This window comes from Alosa sapidissima, chromosome 8 (assembly GCF_018492685.1).
Source record: "Alosa sapidissima isolate fAloSap1 chromosome 8, fAloSap1.pri, whole genome shotgun sequence".
Taxonomy (NCBI): domain Eukaryota; kingdom Metazoa; phylum Chordata; class Actinopteri; order Clupeiformes; family Clupeidae; genus Alosa; species Alosa sapidissima.
In genome coordinates this window covers 29,098,051-29,115,754 of record NC_055964.1, presented here as the reverse complement: position 1 = coordinate 29,115,754, position 17,704 = coordinate 29,098,051, and the positions used below count along the sequence as shown (strand labels likewise).

Here is a 17,704-nt window from a genome sequence, read left to right as displayed (position 1 = left end):
ACAACAACACAGTCATTAAGCCTGAGGACCAGAGTGCTGTTTTTATACATGGTTAAGGGCAGGTGTTGGCAACCAGCATCTCTGGTAGAGAATGCATGGCATATGCTAAGAATAGCGTGTTATTATGTATTATAATAACAAACATAGCAGACAAGCTCATATGAAATGTAGCTACTGGTAAATATTTATTATAAAATACTTTTTGATAAGGAACATTGGACACAGTGGTCCTGTCATAGGCAATAAAAGCAAGGTCAATTGAACACAGTAATATGGCCAATTAGAGTGTGTTAAAGTGTGAGGTGATTATAACTGATAAGAACTGAAAGCTACTTCAGACCATTCATCATGTTATTGAAATGAACAATCAGATGGATAGAAAGTAACATGGCATCTGCAATACTGGAGAAACGATCGTCTTCTCTTAAAACATATTTAATTACATTAATAAAAGAAGGAGACAAGATTGGGTTGGACTTTTATTCTAGTTTACACACATTTTCGTTACCTTCAAACCTTCAAATAATTTACTGAAAACAAAAGAAGTAGTAGATAGTAGTAGATATAAATAGTAGATATTTCCATTACACACATACCTTAGGAAAGGTGTTCTGTCCCATTACACACATACCTTAGGAAAGGTGTTCTGTCCCATTACACACATACCTGCGAAAAGGTGTTCTGTCCCATTACACACATACCTGCGGAAAGGTGTTCTGTCCCATTACTCACATACCTTAGGAAAGGTGTTCTGTCCCATTACACACATACCTGTGGAAAGGTGTTTTGTCCCATTACACACATACCTTAGGAAAGGTGTTCTGTCCCATTACACACATACCTGCGGAAAGGTGTTCTGTCCCATTACACACATACCTTAGGAAAGGTGTTCTGTCCCATTACACACATACCTTAGGAAAGGTGTTCTGTCCCATTACACACATACCTGCAAAAAGGTGTTCTGTCCCATCACTCACATACCTTAGGAAAGGTGTTCTGTCCCATTACACAAAAACCTGCGAAAAGGTGTTCTGTCCCATCACTCACATACCTTAGGAAAGGTGTTCTGTCCCATTACACACAAACCTGCGAAAAGGTGTTCTGTCCCATCACTCACATACCTTAGGAAAGGTGTTCTGTCCCATTACACACAAACCTGCGAAAAGGTGTTCTGTCCCTCATTTGTCTCTTGATTGACACCGTCATAAATTAGCTCTGAGATTATTTAGGAGCTAACAGTGGTTGTTCCATTTGAGATCTAGATGTTAACAGAACATATTTAAGAATCCAAAAGCTTACTTCTCCCTTTGCCGTTCTTCAAAACTCAGAGGTGGGCCTATTCAGCCCAGACCAGATCTCGGAGAAGGTTCTTCTGAGAATCCTCAAGCACCCAGACGTGATCCAGGAGATCAAGTTCAACGAGAATGACAAGCGCTCGCCACAGCACTACATCTACCAGAGGGGCAAAGCTGTCGACTACTTCATCCTCATCTTGCAGGTAACCTAACTTTTCACATGAGGCAGTTTGTGTTTATAGTTGCTTTGTAAAATCTCAGTTGAAACAAGCCAGGCTTGAAAGAAGATGAAATTATACTGCATGTTTGACATGGTACCTCAGTCAGGTTTCATGCAAAGCAATTTAATATATACTCAACAAAAAACTTGGAAACTTTTTGAAAACCAAAATGACTTGGTTCTGTTGTAGAACATGATTTGTTACCGCACAAAGATGGAACCAGGACCTGCCCATCCCAAGCCTGATAGCACACGGTGGTGATTCTATGCACTGCACTAGAATCTGTTTAAATAAGGTGTTTGTTTGTTTTGCGCTGTTGCTAACAACATATCCTAGGGAGTGTAGGCGGGTGTGGAGAGGAAGTCCTTCAGCTGTATCAGTGCTTCTCGCTCTTGTCTATGCAGAGTCAAGGCATTACAGTCAACAGGTTTTAAAACCCTCATTACCAGTATTGGGCTCTCAGGAGACACTTGTTTTTGGCACAAAAAAAAAATGGCTTCAAAGGCTGGCTCAAGGCCAGTGAGCTCACGGTCAACACCATCCTCAGCCTCCTCTGTGTGGGGAGGGCTGAGGTGACGAGCCTGACTGATCTGACTGGTCTGGTCCAGGGAGGGGGCACTGGTGAGGAGGAGGTGGTCTTGGAGGTCCTGGAAGAGTGAGGGAGTATGTTTGTTAGTGGAAGATCTAGTCTTGTAAAGATGAGGGGGGTGTGGTGTAAAGTAAACTTGGGGCCTTTGAGCGGCTCATCTGTTTGCTTCGTATAGGATAGGATAGTGAGGCTATGGCTAACGTTACTAAGGAGAGTCAGGTAGTCACTTGGAGACACCGAGGAGAGAATGAAGAGCATGGGGCGTTGTGGGTTATGGTGGGGTCAACCCTGCTCTGCCATAATTGATCCCATTTGCAGACGCATGAAGGGGATAGGTCAATCACCTGCATTTGCCAGTGTTAATCCCTCCCCCTAATCTGCAGTAGGTGGATGGGGTTCATAAATAGCATGGGTTGGTGCTAGGCTGGGAGCATTAAAGATGGGCATTAAAGATGGCTTGGCTTGCTTAGATCTAGGAAATGTGTGGACTCTTCTGAATTGCTGTTTTCCAGACGTGGACATTTGATTGAAAGTCTTGGAAAAGTCTGGAAGTTTTGCTCATAGCAACACAGGTACACAACAATGCAATGAAAGGTCAGGTTAAAATGAAAATACTTCTTACAAACCTACAAAAAGTAAACATCTCAAAGGAAAAGCAATCAGTCATACGGAAATATAGGTAATTTTTGTGGAATGGAACTTGAATTTAAGAGAAGGGCAAGCACCCTGTTCATTCCAACTTTTTCCACTCTTAGCCGCGTGTCGGACACCATTCTTAAAGATGGTGGCAGCCAGCCGGGATGCTATCTGGCTGAAGCTAACCGATCCCCTGCTATGTATTCCACCCCTTCTGCTTTTAAGATGTGAGATATGATACCTATGCAAATTAGATTCAACTTTATTGTCATTGTGCAGAGTACACATACAGAGACGATGGGGAAATTGGCTATTACATATTTGGAAGGAAAGAATGTTCGCTGTCGGCTTAACAGTTGATTGTGATTAGTTTGATTGTGATTAGTGCCATCTAGAGTTTTACAGGCCTTCCATTTTACCATGACGACCCTTTTCCCCCTTCACAGGGAAGATTTGTGTGGTTTAGATATACAGAAATAGCAAGGACAACATTTTATGAGATGAGCCACACTAATCATTTTCCTGTGTCCCAGTGTATATAGCTTTATTTACAGACTCAAAGTCCAGACAGAAAGCACACACAACATATTACATAAAGTGTACATACAAGCACAAATAGATGCATACAGGCATAAAAAGTCCTTAGTCATTAAAACAGATACAAATGTGTGTTCCAGTGTTTCCAAAAGAAGGAAGAGTATATTTTATCACTAAGTGCAAGGTTGGCTAAGGCCATTCAAATTCTATTCTTTGACTCAGTTAATCGTTAAATTAATCTGTACATAAACTTCCTTAGCACAGCACAAAACATGGGGACGTTACTTGTCACAAATTGCTACAGTAAAGTTGGACAGTTGGACACTTCAGCAGGATTCATTGCATCACTGTATGCCACCTCGATCTTATTCAGCTTTACTTTTCTGTAGCTTCACCATAGGTGAGTTGTTTAAAGTGGCGTATAGACCCTTTCAACAATAAAAACAAAAACAATGCTTGAAAGTTCTATTTGGGCCCCAATCTACTTCCTCTGCATTAAGATAACATATGGAATGTTAAAAAGGAAGTCTTGTGGGGCCAACTATGATGATGATAATGGAACTCTCTTGAAAGGGTCCATAGTATGCTCTAAAAAGAGCTGTTTTGACGTCTTCAGTGCACATATGAAATTTGCGTGCCAGCATATTTGCTTGTGGATATAATTTACAGCACTGGTACTGTATGTATGACATAAACATTCAAGTTGTGGGCTCTTTGTTCTAATGAGAGTCAAGGCCTCCACAAATAGGCGACGATATTAGTGTGAAGCACTCCACTTTCAACACCTGATTACATTAGATTCCATGGTTTTCAATACAACTCCACACACCAGTGTCAAACTCTGGCACTGCGTTCATTACGCATCAGTTCTATTTTTGTTGATGAGGCTCAGTAAAAATCCATTGTTTATTGAATGCTTGTCAGGTAAAAAAAAATGCTGATGTGTGTTGCAAGTGATGGCACACTCATGTCGGAGGCTATTTGCGGAGCGCTGCAGTCAGTCCAGTTTCCAGGCAGCCCATCTCCACACTCTGAACTCCGCTACCACAGACCCCTGAGGTCTTCCCACGGTCTGATGTGTCACCGCATCCACCTAAACAGTCATTAGTCTGAGACACAAATCCAGTTATCATTAAGCACAACAAGCCCACCCCAATTCCCCCTTCATCATTGCAGTGGTATGTGCTCAGCATGAGAAAATGCCAGGAACAGAATGTTCCATGCATAGGTATTAGAGTTGGTTGGTGGTGTGTGTGTGTGTGTGTGGGGGGGGGGGTTCTTACTGTGTCACATTCAAGTTGGTAGTAGGAGTTCAGTTAATTATGAGGTGTGTTTATTTGTTTGGTTTTGTGTGTGTGTTTGTTAGTGTTTATGTGTTCATAAGTGTGTGTGTGTTTAGAGGCTTTACTGGGGAGGGGCAAATATGGAAAAGCGGCCCATTGTTGTTGGTTTCCATTTCTCTGTTGAGCCCTCTTCAGTCATAATGACAAGAGATGACCTCACTTGGGGACTTCTCCTCCCCACTCTTCTGTTTGTTTCTCGCAATGGGAGATGGTGAGATCGAGGAAGAAAAAACTGAGAGGGTGGGAGAGCTGGAAAGAGAAGATGCGGTAGGAAAAATGGTAGAACGATGTAAAGATGGAATCAAAGCAAGTTAAAGAGAATGAGGGAGAGGGGACAAAAAGGCACAACATGGGACAAAAAGGCCTCAAAGGTTGAAAGGTTGAGGACACAGACACACATGAAAAGCATAGCAGATTGCCATGAACCCTGGAACAGGCCTGGGTGAAATGCGGTCCAGGTATACTGACCAGATCTTGGCCAGAATCGGGCTGCTTAGTGGGTCTCCAGGGCAACAAAAGTGTTTTAATGAAGCCAAAGTGAATGGCCATCCTGGCGCTCACTGAGTCGCTCGGCCCTCGGTGCATCCCTGGACCGACCTGATGGTGAAAAGAGGAAAGGAATCACAGCAGGTTAGAGAACGACAGCAATAAAAAAAATGGGTGAATGGCAGTATGTTACTGCTGTTATTTTTAAGAAAACTGCATTGTGGTCATCCTTGTTAAAGGGCAAATCTGAACAGAGTCTATTTTTGGATGATAACAAGTCTACATTTTTGGTTAGGCACCAAAAATATTTGTTAGTGATTTGTGTCCTTACTAGGTAGTGACAGTGTTGGTAGTCATAATGAAAGTATGTGTGCCAAATTGGCCATGACACCCAAGTCCTGTGACACGATCACACTTCTTCTCCCACCCTTTTTGGAAGGCAACATGTTGCATCAACATACTGGTATGTAAAAACAAACAAACAAACAAATAAGCAAACGATAACATTAGCTAGCCATTACGTGCATAGTAGAGGACCGGAGTGGACCATGGCTGCCCTGCCCTGTGAGCCCCAGGCTGAGTCACTGCCTCATCCTCTTAAGTGATTTAAGGAAAGACGTCATCTCCTTCTGTTACTGTGTCTGAGCTATACATCACCTCTTTTCCCAGGCCATTTGGTCAAATGAAGAAGTGTGACCTGTTGGCATTTCCTCTTTGAGATCCACTCGCCCGGAGTAGAGGCCAGTGGACGGTTAGAAGTAGCTCTGATGAGAAATAGAGCTGATTTTGTGACAGACTGACCAAGTATGGCCTGGGGAGGTGGGGTGCTGCAGTGAAGGCAAAAGTGAGCCGAAATAAGCGTTTTATATTAGTTTAGTTTTGTAGAAGATATGATTCTGAATTGAAAAAGGAAAAAAGTTACCATCAAAAATGCCTTTGTATATCTTTCACATTCATTACACAAGTGTCTCTCTCCATTCTTGTGTTTCTGTGTATGATTGACAAATACACTTGAACCTTGACCCCATACCACTCCACAACCGCTTTCTTTAAAACTGAACTCTAGGAACCCAACTTGGGGTCAGGTTGAGTTCAGTGTGTGAACATTTTCAAGACTGTTTCTGGAGTGTTTATACATTGAGCGAACCAGAATAATTCCAGAACAGTCTTTCATGTGCTCATCCATACACATGGTTGTAGTCACCTAATGTGTGTGTTTTTTATAATGACAGGCTTGCAGGTAAAATGTTTGTGATATTAGCATGTAATGCTAACTTCCAGTAGACTTCATTGCAGGAAGCCACCTGAGTTAACATACTATATATGTGAACAATAGTTGGTGATCTGGTATGGTCTGGTGGTACCTTGGGAATCCAATCCGAAATTCTTCTGACAGATATTGCGATTTGCGATATGATTTTTGAATGTCAATGAATTTATTCAGTTCAATATTCCAAATGTCTCTTTTTAATTTGTGCCACCCCTGATTGGTGAGCACGCCTGGTGCACAAGAAGCACAGCACTCCCGACCAACTATGAAGCTCACCAATCAGAATTTCTGTGCCACTCACACACTACGCACACCCACCAACCAGAAGTGGCATATTTAAGGAGGATGAAATTAACATAAAGGTCAGAAATGTGACAAAATGATCTGTGCACGATTATTTGTAGCTTTTGCGATTGGGTAATTGCGCTGGTTCATATTGCAATTACAATTGCGATTGCGATAATTGTGCAGCCATAATCTGATATAGGCGGGCCAGAGGCGGGCTAAACAGATGACAGTTGTAGTGTTATCCAATTGCGTCAGTCCGGAATCAGTCAGTAAACATTGGTCGTATAGTGTTATCCAATTGTGCACAAAAAAAAAAATCTTGAATAAATCTTTCTTTTTTTATTTTGGGTGTTTGTAGATTATGTAAGGATGTAGCCACTCATCCCTTTGCATGTATGACAGACAGAATCCATCTTTAATGAGAGGCACTGATCTAATCAGTGCCTCTCAGACACTGTCCTTGTCATTCAGCCCATGCAGTGTCACTAACTGTCTGCTGTCTGACACCACCTGACTGAGCTGAAGTGTCCAGAAAAACGGGTTGAACTGGGATCATCAGGTGCAGCTCCCTTTTTTTTTTTTTTTTTTTTTGCCCTTACTCCAGCCCTGCCTTTAACTTTTTCACACAGTGTGTTTCCGCTCCTTATTTTCACTCTTCAAGGTGAGGTGCCGTTTGCTGTCTGCGTTGGTTTGCTTGTGGACCTTTTGTGCATGATTTTTTACTGACATTTAATACAGCGCTGACATCACAGGGTGCCTGTACACCTCTGGAATACTATTGAATTATGAATGACAAGTGTGGGAATTTGGGAGAACGTCATTAAAAAAGTCAGTATGTTTTCCTCATAGTACTATCCACATATAAAGGCCGGTGTAGTACAACAAAAGTACACTACAAAACTAGTACAAACTACAGAAAACTAGAGGTCTTCAAGAAAGAAAAAAAAGAAAGTAGTCTGGATTGGTAGACTAGATAGATAGATAGATAGATAGATAGATAGATAGATAGATAGATAGATAGATACTTTATTGATCCCCAAGGAGAAATTCAAGATACATACATAGCTTTTCCTGGATATACTGTTACAAGTTATATCGTCTCTGCTCTGTGTGTGCTCCAGTGGAATAATAAACATTCTCTACCTGTCCTGTAGAGGAACCCAAACATTCTATTTGGAACTTGTCCTTGTAATCTGTATTCTATCCTCTGATAGCTGGACAGTCAGCTTTGTAGGTGGAAAAAACGTTTTTTAAGGCCTGGGTAGAGTGACATACAGGATATATTGTTACCTCTGTACATGGTTACTCATCTGTATGTGCACACATCTATAATCAAGTCAAGTCATGTCAAGTTTATTTATATAACTCCTTTCATACACATGGGTCGTTTAGTGTGCATAATGGCATAATGGTGATTCATTGTGTAGATTTCTGCCAACAAAATGTATACTTTTTTTTGTTTTGTTCCTTTTTCGTCCATGGCACTTGTGGAGTTCAAACATATCAGAAATCTAAGCTTAACCTTTCACCCCTCCCCCCAACACTCCCTAGTAACATAAAAACGTGCCATCTGCTATGTCCCTGGTATGGTAAGTCCCTCCACACAGCTGGGAGGTATGATGACAATGCAGTATTCTTCACTGTGTAAGCTATACCCCCTCCGTCCCCCAACATTGCACCCCCTACACAGGGAGAACTGGAGGGGAAGAGGTATGAAGACCCCAGGGGAATGGGGGAGTAGGGAGGGAGACGTGGGTATTTGGATTTGAGATGCCCTGATGGCGACATATATTAGCGCCCAGGCTTAAAGAGGCATGTCTGTCATTGGTCGACTAGGCAGTGATCTCTCTCTCTCTCTCTCTCTCTCTCTCTCTCTCTCTCTCTCTCTGTCTCTCTGAAGCATGTTTTCTCTCAGAATTTCTCTGTCTTTCATCTGTCTTTCACTTCTCACTGTCCCACAAATAGAAAAGATGTGACTTGTAGATGTTCTCTGAGGAGGGGGATTAGTTGGTTCGAGCTGCTCCTGTCCCCCTCACATTCCTGGGCAGATCCTCGGCCTTGTGCCCCTAAGCTCTAGATCAAACCAAACACACCATGCTCTCACATGAGTAAGTTAAATACAACACTCAAAAAACACACTGGGTGTTTTGTGTGTGAGGGTGAAGCATTACAGTAAAACATTGTCTGCGTGTGTTTCGTGTTACATCTTGATAAAAACTAAACCTTATCTTTCACAATATGCCCCCCAATACATAAACACACACACACACACATTTTATGTGTGATAGTCTAATGTTGCATTTGAATATCTTTGAGTGTCACTGTGTATGTATTTGTTTGTTTGTTTGTGAGTGTGGTTGCTTCCATATGTGACACATTCCTGTATCACTCTCTCATAGGGTCGTGTTGAAGTGGAAGCAGGAAATGAGAACATGATGTTTGAGACTGGACCCTTCTCTTTCTACGGAGTCATGGCTTTGGGTGAGTGGAACATCACGACTTACATGGATATAATATGGCAGTTTGGCAAAGGAAAGGCAAAGGCGAGTAAAAACGAATTAACGCAGTTGTCGAAGCAATAAACGCTATTAGCATGCAGGCTTGGTAGTTACCCTAAACAGCAGATCAGTGGGTGACAAAAATAACCACTTTGCAGCCAGTCAGATGGTATGACTGAATCAGTGTGTAAAATACAATAGGGTCTTCTTGTGCCTCTCTTTCATGTGGCCACAGCAACAGGAATCAGAGCGGGTTAATATAGCAGTTACACATCAACTTCGCTCATCAACTTATCAACTCGCCCAGTTATAACATTACTGTTTACTTTCGGCAGTGGAGCATGTCTGTTTCGCTGCTGCCACCTAGAGGTTGATTTTCAATATGGCTAAACAAAAAGTGCATCTGTTTCCTCAATACACATGAATGTACATTATGTATTTATCAATACATATGAATAAAAGTGAGATATTGGGAATGTAACTATGTAACTGTATATATATAACTAATATAACTCCTGTGGAGCACAGGAGTTTATAATAGTATGAATTAGGAGCTCCTTTCATGTGATGCTGTTGCTAAATGACACCCACTGGTGTTGATTGCCTCAAGCATATTGTCAGATTTTTTCTCTCTTTAGCCCTCACAGGGTCCTATTTCTGACGAGAATTAAATCAGGATAAAAATATTTTTTGATTAGTAATTTATCAATTGGGTGCAAAACGTAATCCAGGACTAAGTGTGACACAGGGATTTTGATCCTCAAGTGTTGTTTTTTTTTTTTTTAAAGTTAACAAATAACTTTTATGTTACGTTTATGTTTTGTTTTTACCTCTTTTCTCTCCTCACACATCAGTGAAGGGTCCCCAAGGCCATTAGGGGGTACGCCTTGCGAAGGTTTTGCCCTTTGCTTCTCTGTCTCTCTTTTTTCTGTGTGTGTGTGTGTGTGTGTGTGTGTGTGTGTGTCTTTCTGTCCTTCGCCTCTCGTCCTCTCAGTTCTCTGTCTCTCTGTGCTTTTTTTCCCCTCCTCTCTTTCCTTCCTCGCCTTCTTGCTCGCTCGCTTACTCACTCGCTGTCTCTCAGGTGACCAAGCACCACCCTCAGGTACATGATAAAGGATGTAGTCTGTTCTTGATCAACCCCTACACCCACCCACCCACTCGCACCCCCACCCTCCTCCCTCAGCTTACTCGACCTTCCCAGCAGCCGCCACTGCTGCGTGTGCGTGCCTCCCCTCCGTGCTGTTGATCCTCCCACCCACCCTAGTGGACGGATGCCAACAGTGATTCAACGGTTCGTTGTTTTTATGATGACATGAGCATCATAGCACAGTCTGCCCCCAGATCAGGATGACTCTGAGGTAGACTCAGTCTGATTCAGGTGTCGCTTTGCTAACTGGACTGATATGATTATATTGCTACTGTAATCCAATTGATCAGTGGGCATATTGTAATAATCACACATACATGACACCCCCCCCCCCCCCCCCCCCCCCTTCCATCTTTGTGACCTACTCAAAGTGTCATTCTACCCTGTGTGGGTCTGTTTGTGTGCCTGTTTGTCTGTCTGTCTGTCTGTCTGTCTGTCTGTCTTGACAGTTGTTTTAGTATAAATCTGTATCTGTTGTCTGTCCCTCTATGGATTGTCTTTTGTACTTTGTCCCCAACCCTCCCACTTATTCTCTTTCGCTCTTTCTGCTCACTGTCTCTGTCTTTCCTCATTATGTCCTGTCAGTCTCACAGATGTGCTCCCTTCTTCCCCTCTTTCTTTCTCTCTCTCTCTCTGTCCATCTGTCTGTCTCTGTCTGTCACTCAGTGGTCCCCCCTCGTCCTCGTTTCTTCTCTAAGGGTGCTCTGTTCTCTTGGTTGCCAGGTAAACGCCGGCATGTCTGGGGGTCCTAACCATGAGTTTTGCTTGGGGGGAGGGGGAGGGACCAGCGCGTAGCATTAATCATAGAGGTAGCCAGCTTGAGCAGAGGTAGTTTGGTTCCATCCTTTACTCTGAGCCCCGATTCAGCCAGCCAATGCAGATGGAACTCTGTTGTTGATGAAGTCCAATCTGGATGGAGAATGTTTAAAGTTAGGACACACGGTACATGGTCATGATTATTTTAGGCGCATTTGGTCATGTTAAATACATTGGTTTTGGAAACCCATGCCTGGGTTTGCCTGTACATGATGCTATGAGAGCAGTCAGACTGTGCTGTGGTTTCCCATCTTCAGAAGGCAGTCTGTTCTAAGGAGTCCGCTGTTATCATGTGTGCAAAATTAGCACTTTACTGATCATACAGACTTATCACACACACACAAAAAATATATACATAATAAATTATATATATATATAATATCTGTTAGAATGTTCATAACTCCCCTGCTGAAGGGTTAACATCATCAAGTTAACACTTACTGTTACTCTAAGGTCTCCTATTGCACTGCAGTTTCAATGTTATGCATCATTTGTAAGTCACTTTAGATAATAGCATAAGCTGAATGAATAAATGGAAATGGAAATCATCAGACCGCTTAGTAAAGACCATATATTGTGGATGACAGGCGGACTAGTCAAATAACCGGGCAGGTTGTCAGGTAGTCATGGCTGGGTCAGGGCTCTTCACTGAAGGGGAAATCATTTGCAGTACATCAATTAACAACAGGAAGAAGATGGCTCTAGTCATGTATATAGTCAGTCCCATTTCCATTTGCTAAGCAGAACTGCTCATCACTCATTTTTACCCACTCTAACTCAATCAGTCACCTCTCACAAATCAACCATCACAACATTCCCATCATCAGTGGACAGTAGCCAGCATAGGTGACACTACAGCCAGGCTACACTGGGTCCACAACTGAAGCATTCTGTTCGCGGAACATAAAAATATAGTTTTAGAAGATTTTTTTTGGATTGTACACGCTGCTATCACATCTGGTGTAGCCAGTTCCATTGATTACAGTAGAAGGTAATTGTTGCAGCAGACGCTCCACGAACGGAATCCTTCAGTGCCCGGTATAGCCTGCATGTTAGCGTGGAAGGATACTTTTGCAGACATGGTTTCGCACAATGCGGACAGAGACATATAACTTTTTTGTTTTCCTGCTGTTGTGGATTCATCTCAGCACAGTCAATGCGCACAAGGTCATACAGACACAATTTGCTGGAGCTTCTGCAAGGCAGATGGCGAAATTTGCGTCATCCCCAGTCCCCACTATGCACAGACCACGTCTGCAGATGTATGGGTTTCCTCCTTTACGTGGGTCCAGGAAGTCATGGGAGGAGGGAGAGCAACTCTTTGCTGTCTGTGACTCACAACCTGCCAAGTTGATGCCAGGTGGCAGAGACCTCTGGGAAATCCCCAGCGTGTGTGTGTGTGTGTGTGTGTGTGTGTGTCTCAGCCACCCCAAGACTTCCTCGATGACCACAAAACTACTGTACCATTATGGCTTGCTTCAGGCTAGTTAGACAGTAGGCTAGTCTAACCACCACCTTCACCACCATCAGGCAAATGAAATGTATTGGATATCTTAATTTGGTTGGTGTTTTCTCTAATGAAATGATACTCGCTCAGGTGTAGCCAGTGAGCTGACAGAGATTCTTTGTGGTGTAACTTCATTAGAAATGCAAAATGCTAGTCCTCGTCCCTATGGTTGTTTTCGGGACACCTTAGCTAGGATTTTTTAGTCTTACGGACGTGCCTCTTACCTCAGCGATAATGTTTGAAAGTGAAAATGGACAATGCCCAGAGCAGTGCCACTGGCCATCTGTACACTAATTAACCATGGCCTTCAAAGTATTTGCCGATACTCATTTATCAATTCTGTAGCTGCTGACGAGATGTAGACACTGTCCTAGATCTCTCACACACACACTGACATCACAGAACCACAGCGGACAAGCCCAACCAGTAAGACACACGCATATTTTCACACATGTACAAAACACCTGCTTTTATCTTCTTAGAGCACTCTATGTATTGACAAATACACACACAAATTAGAAGGCTGTATTATGGTCCAATCATGTTAATACACCACATACACAGTCTGAAGTTAAAGTTGACTGCAGGCCTAGCTAGCATACAGTATTTTCTGCCTTTCGTGTCTCATAGGCACCAGGTCACTACTAGTTTAGTTTTCACCATGAAATTGATACTGCCCTAATATGAAACATCTGTACGGGGACCTCTAGTGACCGTGAAATGACCATTGTCAGAGAGACCCACAGTTCATGTTGGGAGCATCAGTTTTATAACCACAGAGGACATGAGTGGTTGTGTCTCTGTCAGTCCTCCTCTGTTTTTCTCATCTTGTTCATGATCCTTCTCTGTTTCATTTTGTCCATTTGTATGTGTGTGTGTTTGTGTGTGTCCATGCCTGTCTTATTGCACCATCCTCCTGCATTTCCATGCCTCACTCACTGTGCTAGTCCTGCTTCTCATCTCTGATATTTTGTACATGTGACCTGTTGACCTCAGATGTGTCTAGACATGGTGTTGTTTAATCTCACCTTGTTGTCATGTTCTGTGTGTGTGTGTGTGTCTTGTGTTTTCTATGCCTTTATATCCATCATTATACCAGCCATTTTGTATGTGCATAATTAATGTACAGGAAGTGTGTGTGTGTGTGTGTGTGTGTGTGTGTGTGTGTGTGTGTGTGTGAGAGAGAGCATACCTGTGTGTGTGGTGTGTGTGTGAGCATACCTCTGTACCTGTGTGTGCGTGCATGCGCACGCATGCCCACAAGAGTGTGCACAGGTGCACAAATTAATGTGTGCTTGTGTTTGTAGGTGCGCCTGTGTGCAAGCAAGTCTGCAAGTGCGTGTTTGCATACCTGTGCACAATTGGTGTGTGTGTCTGTGTGTGTTCCACTCACGTTTTGCTGCTTGCCTGCATTGCAGCCTTCCGCTCTCCATCTCACACGGGTGGCCTGAACCACTCGGGCTCCATCAGCCTGTCCGAGCGCCCCGAAAACCTAGCCTTCAGCGGTAGCAACAGCCAGCTCAACAGCCCTGCCAACCCGCAGTATGTCCCTGACTTCTGTGTCAGGGCTCTCACAGACCTGCAGTACGCCAAGGTGAGTGTGTTAGAGACAGACCTCTGGGTCAAGGTCTTCACAGACCTGCAGTACGCCAAGGTGAGTGTGTTAGAGACAGACCTCTGGGTCAAGGTCTTCACAGACCTGCAGTACGCCAAGGTGAGTGTGTTAGAGACAGACCTCTGGGTCAAGGTCTTCACAGACCTGCAGTACGCCAAGGTGATTGCGTTAGAGACAGATGTCTGCATCAGGGCCCTCAAACCTGCAGTACTTCAACGTGAGTGATCGAGACAGACAGGTAGTATCGTAGGTGATAGCCAGAGGTGGGACATGTAGAGTAGGAGTGGGAATCGTAGAGTAACTCATGAATTAACAACTAATTTGAAACAGTGCACAAAGTACATAGAGTTTTAGCTTAGTGTCTCTTAAAAATATACAAATAATTTGACTGTGTGTAGAGGATTGCCCTCATTCATTTCATAAGTACCCCCACGGTGATGCATGAAGTAGTGACTCTGTTCAGTCAAATTGGTGGATGAGTCCATTCAAAATATACATTTTATTTCAAATAAATTATTTTAATGTTGAAGTTAAAATATTGATATTTGGTGCCAGCATATTGATAACATCTTGCAAAAGGAAGTTATACGATATATTGCCATATGGATAGTTTGTCCCACCCCTAATGTCGTGGTCTGGTGTAGACACAGGCCTCATCAGGGTCAGATGGCTTGACGGAGTTGGATGCATGTTGCTGGATACATGTCTGGGTTACTCATATACTGATGTATTCTCACTTACCATCACACACACACACACACACACACACACACACAGACACATATATGCACACACCCAGATGCACACTCACGCAAGCGCCCACACACACACACACACACAGACATTTATTCACAGATATACACACACACTGACACACACAAACACGGAAAGATGCATACGCATTTTGCTTTTAAACTGTGACATCACTGAGGGATGAACACAGAAAGATGCATACGCATTTTGCATCTAAACTGTGACATCACTGAGGAATGCATGGAGTGGTGAAGCGTGTTTATAATTAGTCTGATGGCTCATGCAGTGTGTTGTTGCCAAGTCATGTAGTTTCTCATGTGCACATGTCTGTCACCCTGCTCAGATCACACGCTCCCAGTACCAGAATGGGCTGATGGCGTCCCGACTGGACAGCTCTCCGCAGTCTCCAGAGAGTAGCCACGTCGGGCTGGAGTCAGCCCAGACCGAGGCGCAGGAGGCGGCGGCCGACGAGACCACCTCCCTCCTCAATGACCAGAACCTGCTGCCCACCCACCAGACCAACCACAACTCCCACACAGACAGCAATGTGTGATATACACACAAACATACATGCGCGCGCGCACACACACACACACACACACACACACACACACACACACAGACATCGCTCTCTTCTACCATCCTGTCTCTGAAGGAGCTGATGGACATACACACACACACACACACACACACGCGCTCAGAGAGGGTGTGTTATATTGTGATATTACTCTGACTCTTCTCTGATGACGTAAAGGCATAATGGTTGGGGGTATACTTAAGAGAGTGTTAATTAAGGTTTTATAGCATCGACTTTTCCATTTTAGGACTAGACGAGCTTGATCCAAAGATTGTCTGTACATGGGTGTGTGCGTGCGTGTGTGTGTGATGAAGGCGGAGCGAAAAAGATTATAGTCCCTGAGAATGAGTCAGATTGAGCATTCCCCCATCCACCCTGCAGGGGTGTGCATTTTATAGACTGTGCAATCCAGTGATTTTTCTACAAATCTAATGTGAGAGCTGTTTATTTTACTATTAACTTTTCTACCGAAAGATTCACTTATGCAGGCCAAGTCATTTAAACCAGAGAGGGCAGAAGGGATCACTGCTGCAAGAGGGGTGGGAGGTCAGGTTTGGGACCATAGACTTCTAGAGGTCTGTTCCATTGACATGCACATGTGTTGGCATAGCCCATTCGTATAGATTTTAATTTCATGCACATTCACTTCAATGGTATGTGTGTGTGAAACAAAGTTTGTGTCAGCATGTTTGAGAATACTGATTTAATCGACACCTGTGCTTTTCTGTACAAACATGTTTCTGAAACCTTGGAGTGGAAATGGAGTATTCTTGTCAAAGTCCATTTTTTAATAATTATTATTATTATTATTATTATTATTATTATTTCCTTGTTTTTTGCCAAAGACTGGCAGGGATTCTGCCATTGGAATAGAGATAGAAAATTGTGTAACCAGTCAGTCAGGGAAAAGTTCAGGTAAACAACATAAAAAGGGGTGGCGGGGAAGGGGGTTGACTGTCCTCAGTTTAAACTATCTGAAGGGCCTAAAGGTGTTGCTTGGATGGGTAAATGGCTATCCAGCCAGCAGACTTGAAAAACACCAAACAAGATGAGAAACAATACTTAGATGATTGATATATGATGTATTTATTTTGCATAAAATTCAGGTTGTACATTTTTTAGAATTGTGTTCGTTATGTAACGTTGTTGCACATATGTCTGTATTTTAATTGTGTTCTTTGTTAATGCAACTGTTCTACTGAGCATTCCTGCCTGGTACTGATTAAGATTACTGGTTAAGATACCCATACAATTGCAAAGACAGTCTCATTTCACACACACACACACACACACACACACACCCTGATCCTTCCATGTAATTTTGTAAAAAATGGGCAGTACAGCGACATCCTGTTAGAATGGAGTTGAGCATCCACTATCTTTAAGTTTTACACTCAACAATATCCCCATAGTCATCGGCAAGTTTTTTGTCATTGCAACAGATACAGATAAAAACATTTTCATGAAGTATCAACATGTGCTGTTACTGGTCTGCATACTTAAAATAATTCCCTTAGAATGTCGTTGTTGATACAATTTGGCACTGGACACAGCACAAGTTATCAAAATATCAAATGAGTAGACGTCACATAACCGTGCTCTGAGTCCCAGTCTTATGACGCCTCACTTGTCCCCATGCGTTGCTAACACATCCCCATGTCAATTGAGGATTACTATGTTTAGTTTCAACCGACAGGCTGCATCAACAGGCATTTTGTTGCTGCAATACCAAACAAAGATGGCTGCTTTCTCCTGCGATATATATATGTATATATATATATATATATATATATATATATATATATATATATATATATATATATATATATATATATATATATATATATATATTTTTTTTTTTTTATTTTTTTTTTTTTTTTTAATAAATAGGTTAGGATGTGCTCTGTGGTTTGCGAATCATACATAGGCCTGAACGTGACGTGGCAAAAATGGTTTACAAAGCAGGCCCATGCTAAAATCCAAACTCTATGCTTGCTTTGTGGGAGGGGGATTAATTAAGCACTTTTTTGCTATCACACACAAAGACTGATTTCCTTTGTGCTTCTTTTGTTCTTGATTTAAAAAAATAAAAAAATAAATAAAGTTTTTTAGGGCAATCAGTGTGG

At 42.6% G+C, this 17,704-nt stretch overlaps 1 protein-coding gene across 2 annotated transcripts in view; it reads left to right on the top strand.

Annotated features, from left to right (window-relative positions):
- The window catches only part of LOC121715465 (metal transporter CNNM4), a 36,359-nt gene extending 19,053 nt beyond the window's left edge, over window positions 1-17,306 (top strand). For both annotated transcript variants that reach the window (XM_042101239.1, XM_042101240.1), the window contains exons 4-7: window positions 1,329-1,498; window positions 9,065-9,146; window positions 14,052-14,227; window positions 15,345-17,306. In XM_042101239.1, coding sequence (XP_041957173.1) covers window positions 1,329-1,498; window positions 9,065-9,146; window positions 14,052-14,227; window positions 15,345-15,554 — 638 coding nt within the window. In that variant the 3' untranslated portion in view covers window positions 15,555-17,306. The remainder of the gene's footprint in view (window positions 1-1,328; window positions 1,499-9,064; window positions 9,147-14,051; window positions 14,228-15,344) is intronic.
- The last annotated feature ends 398 nt before the right edge of the window (window positions 17,307-17,704 follow it).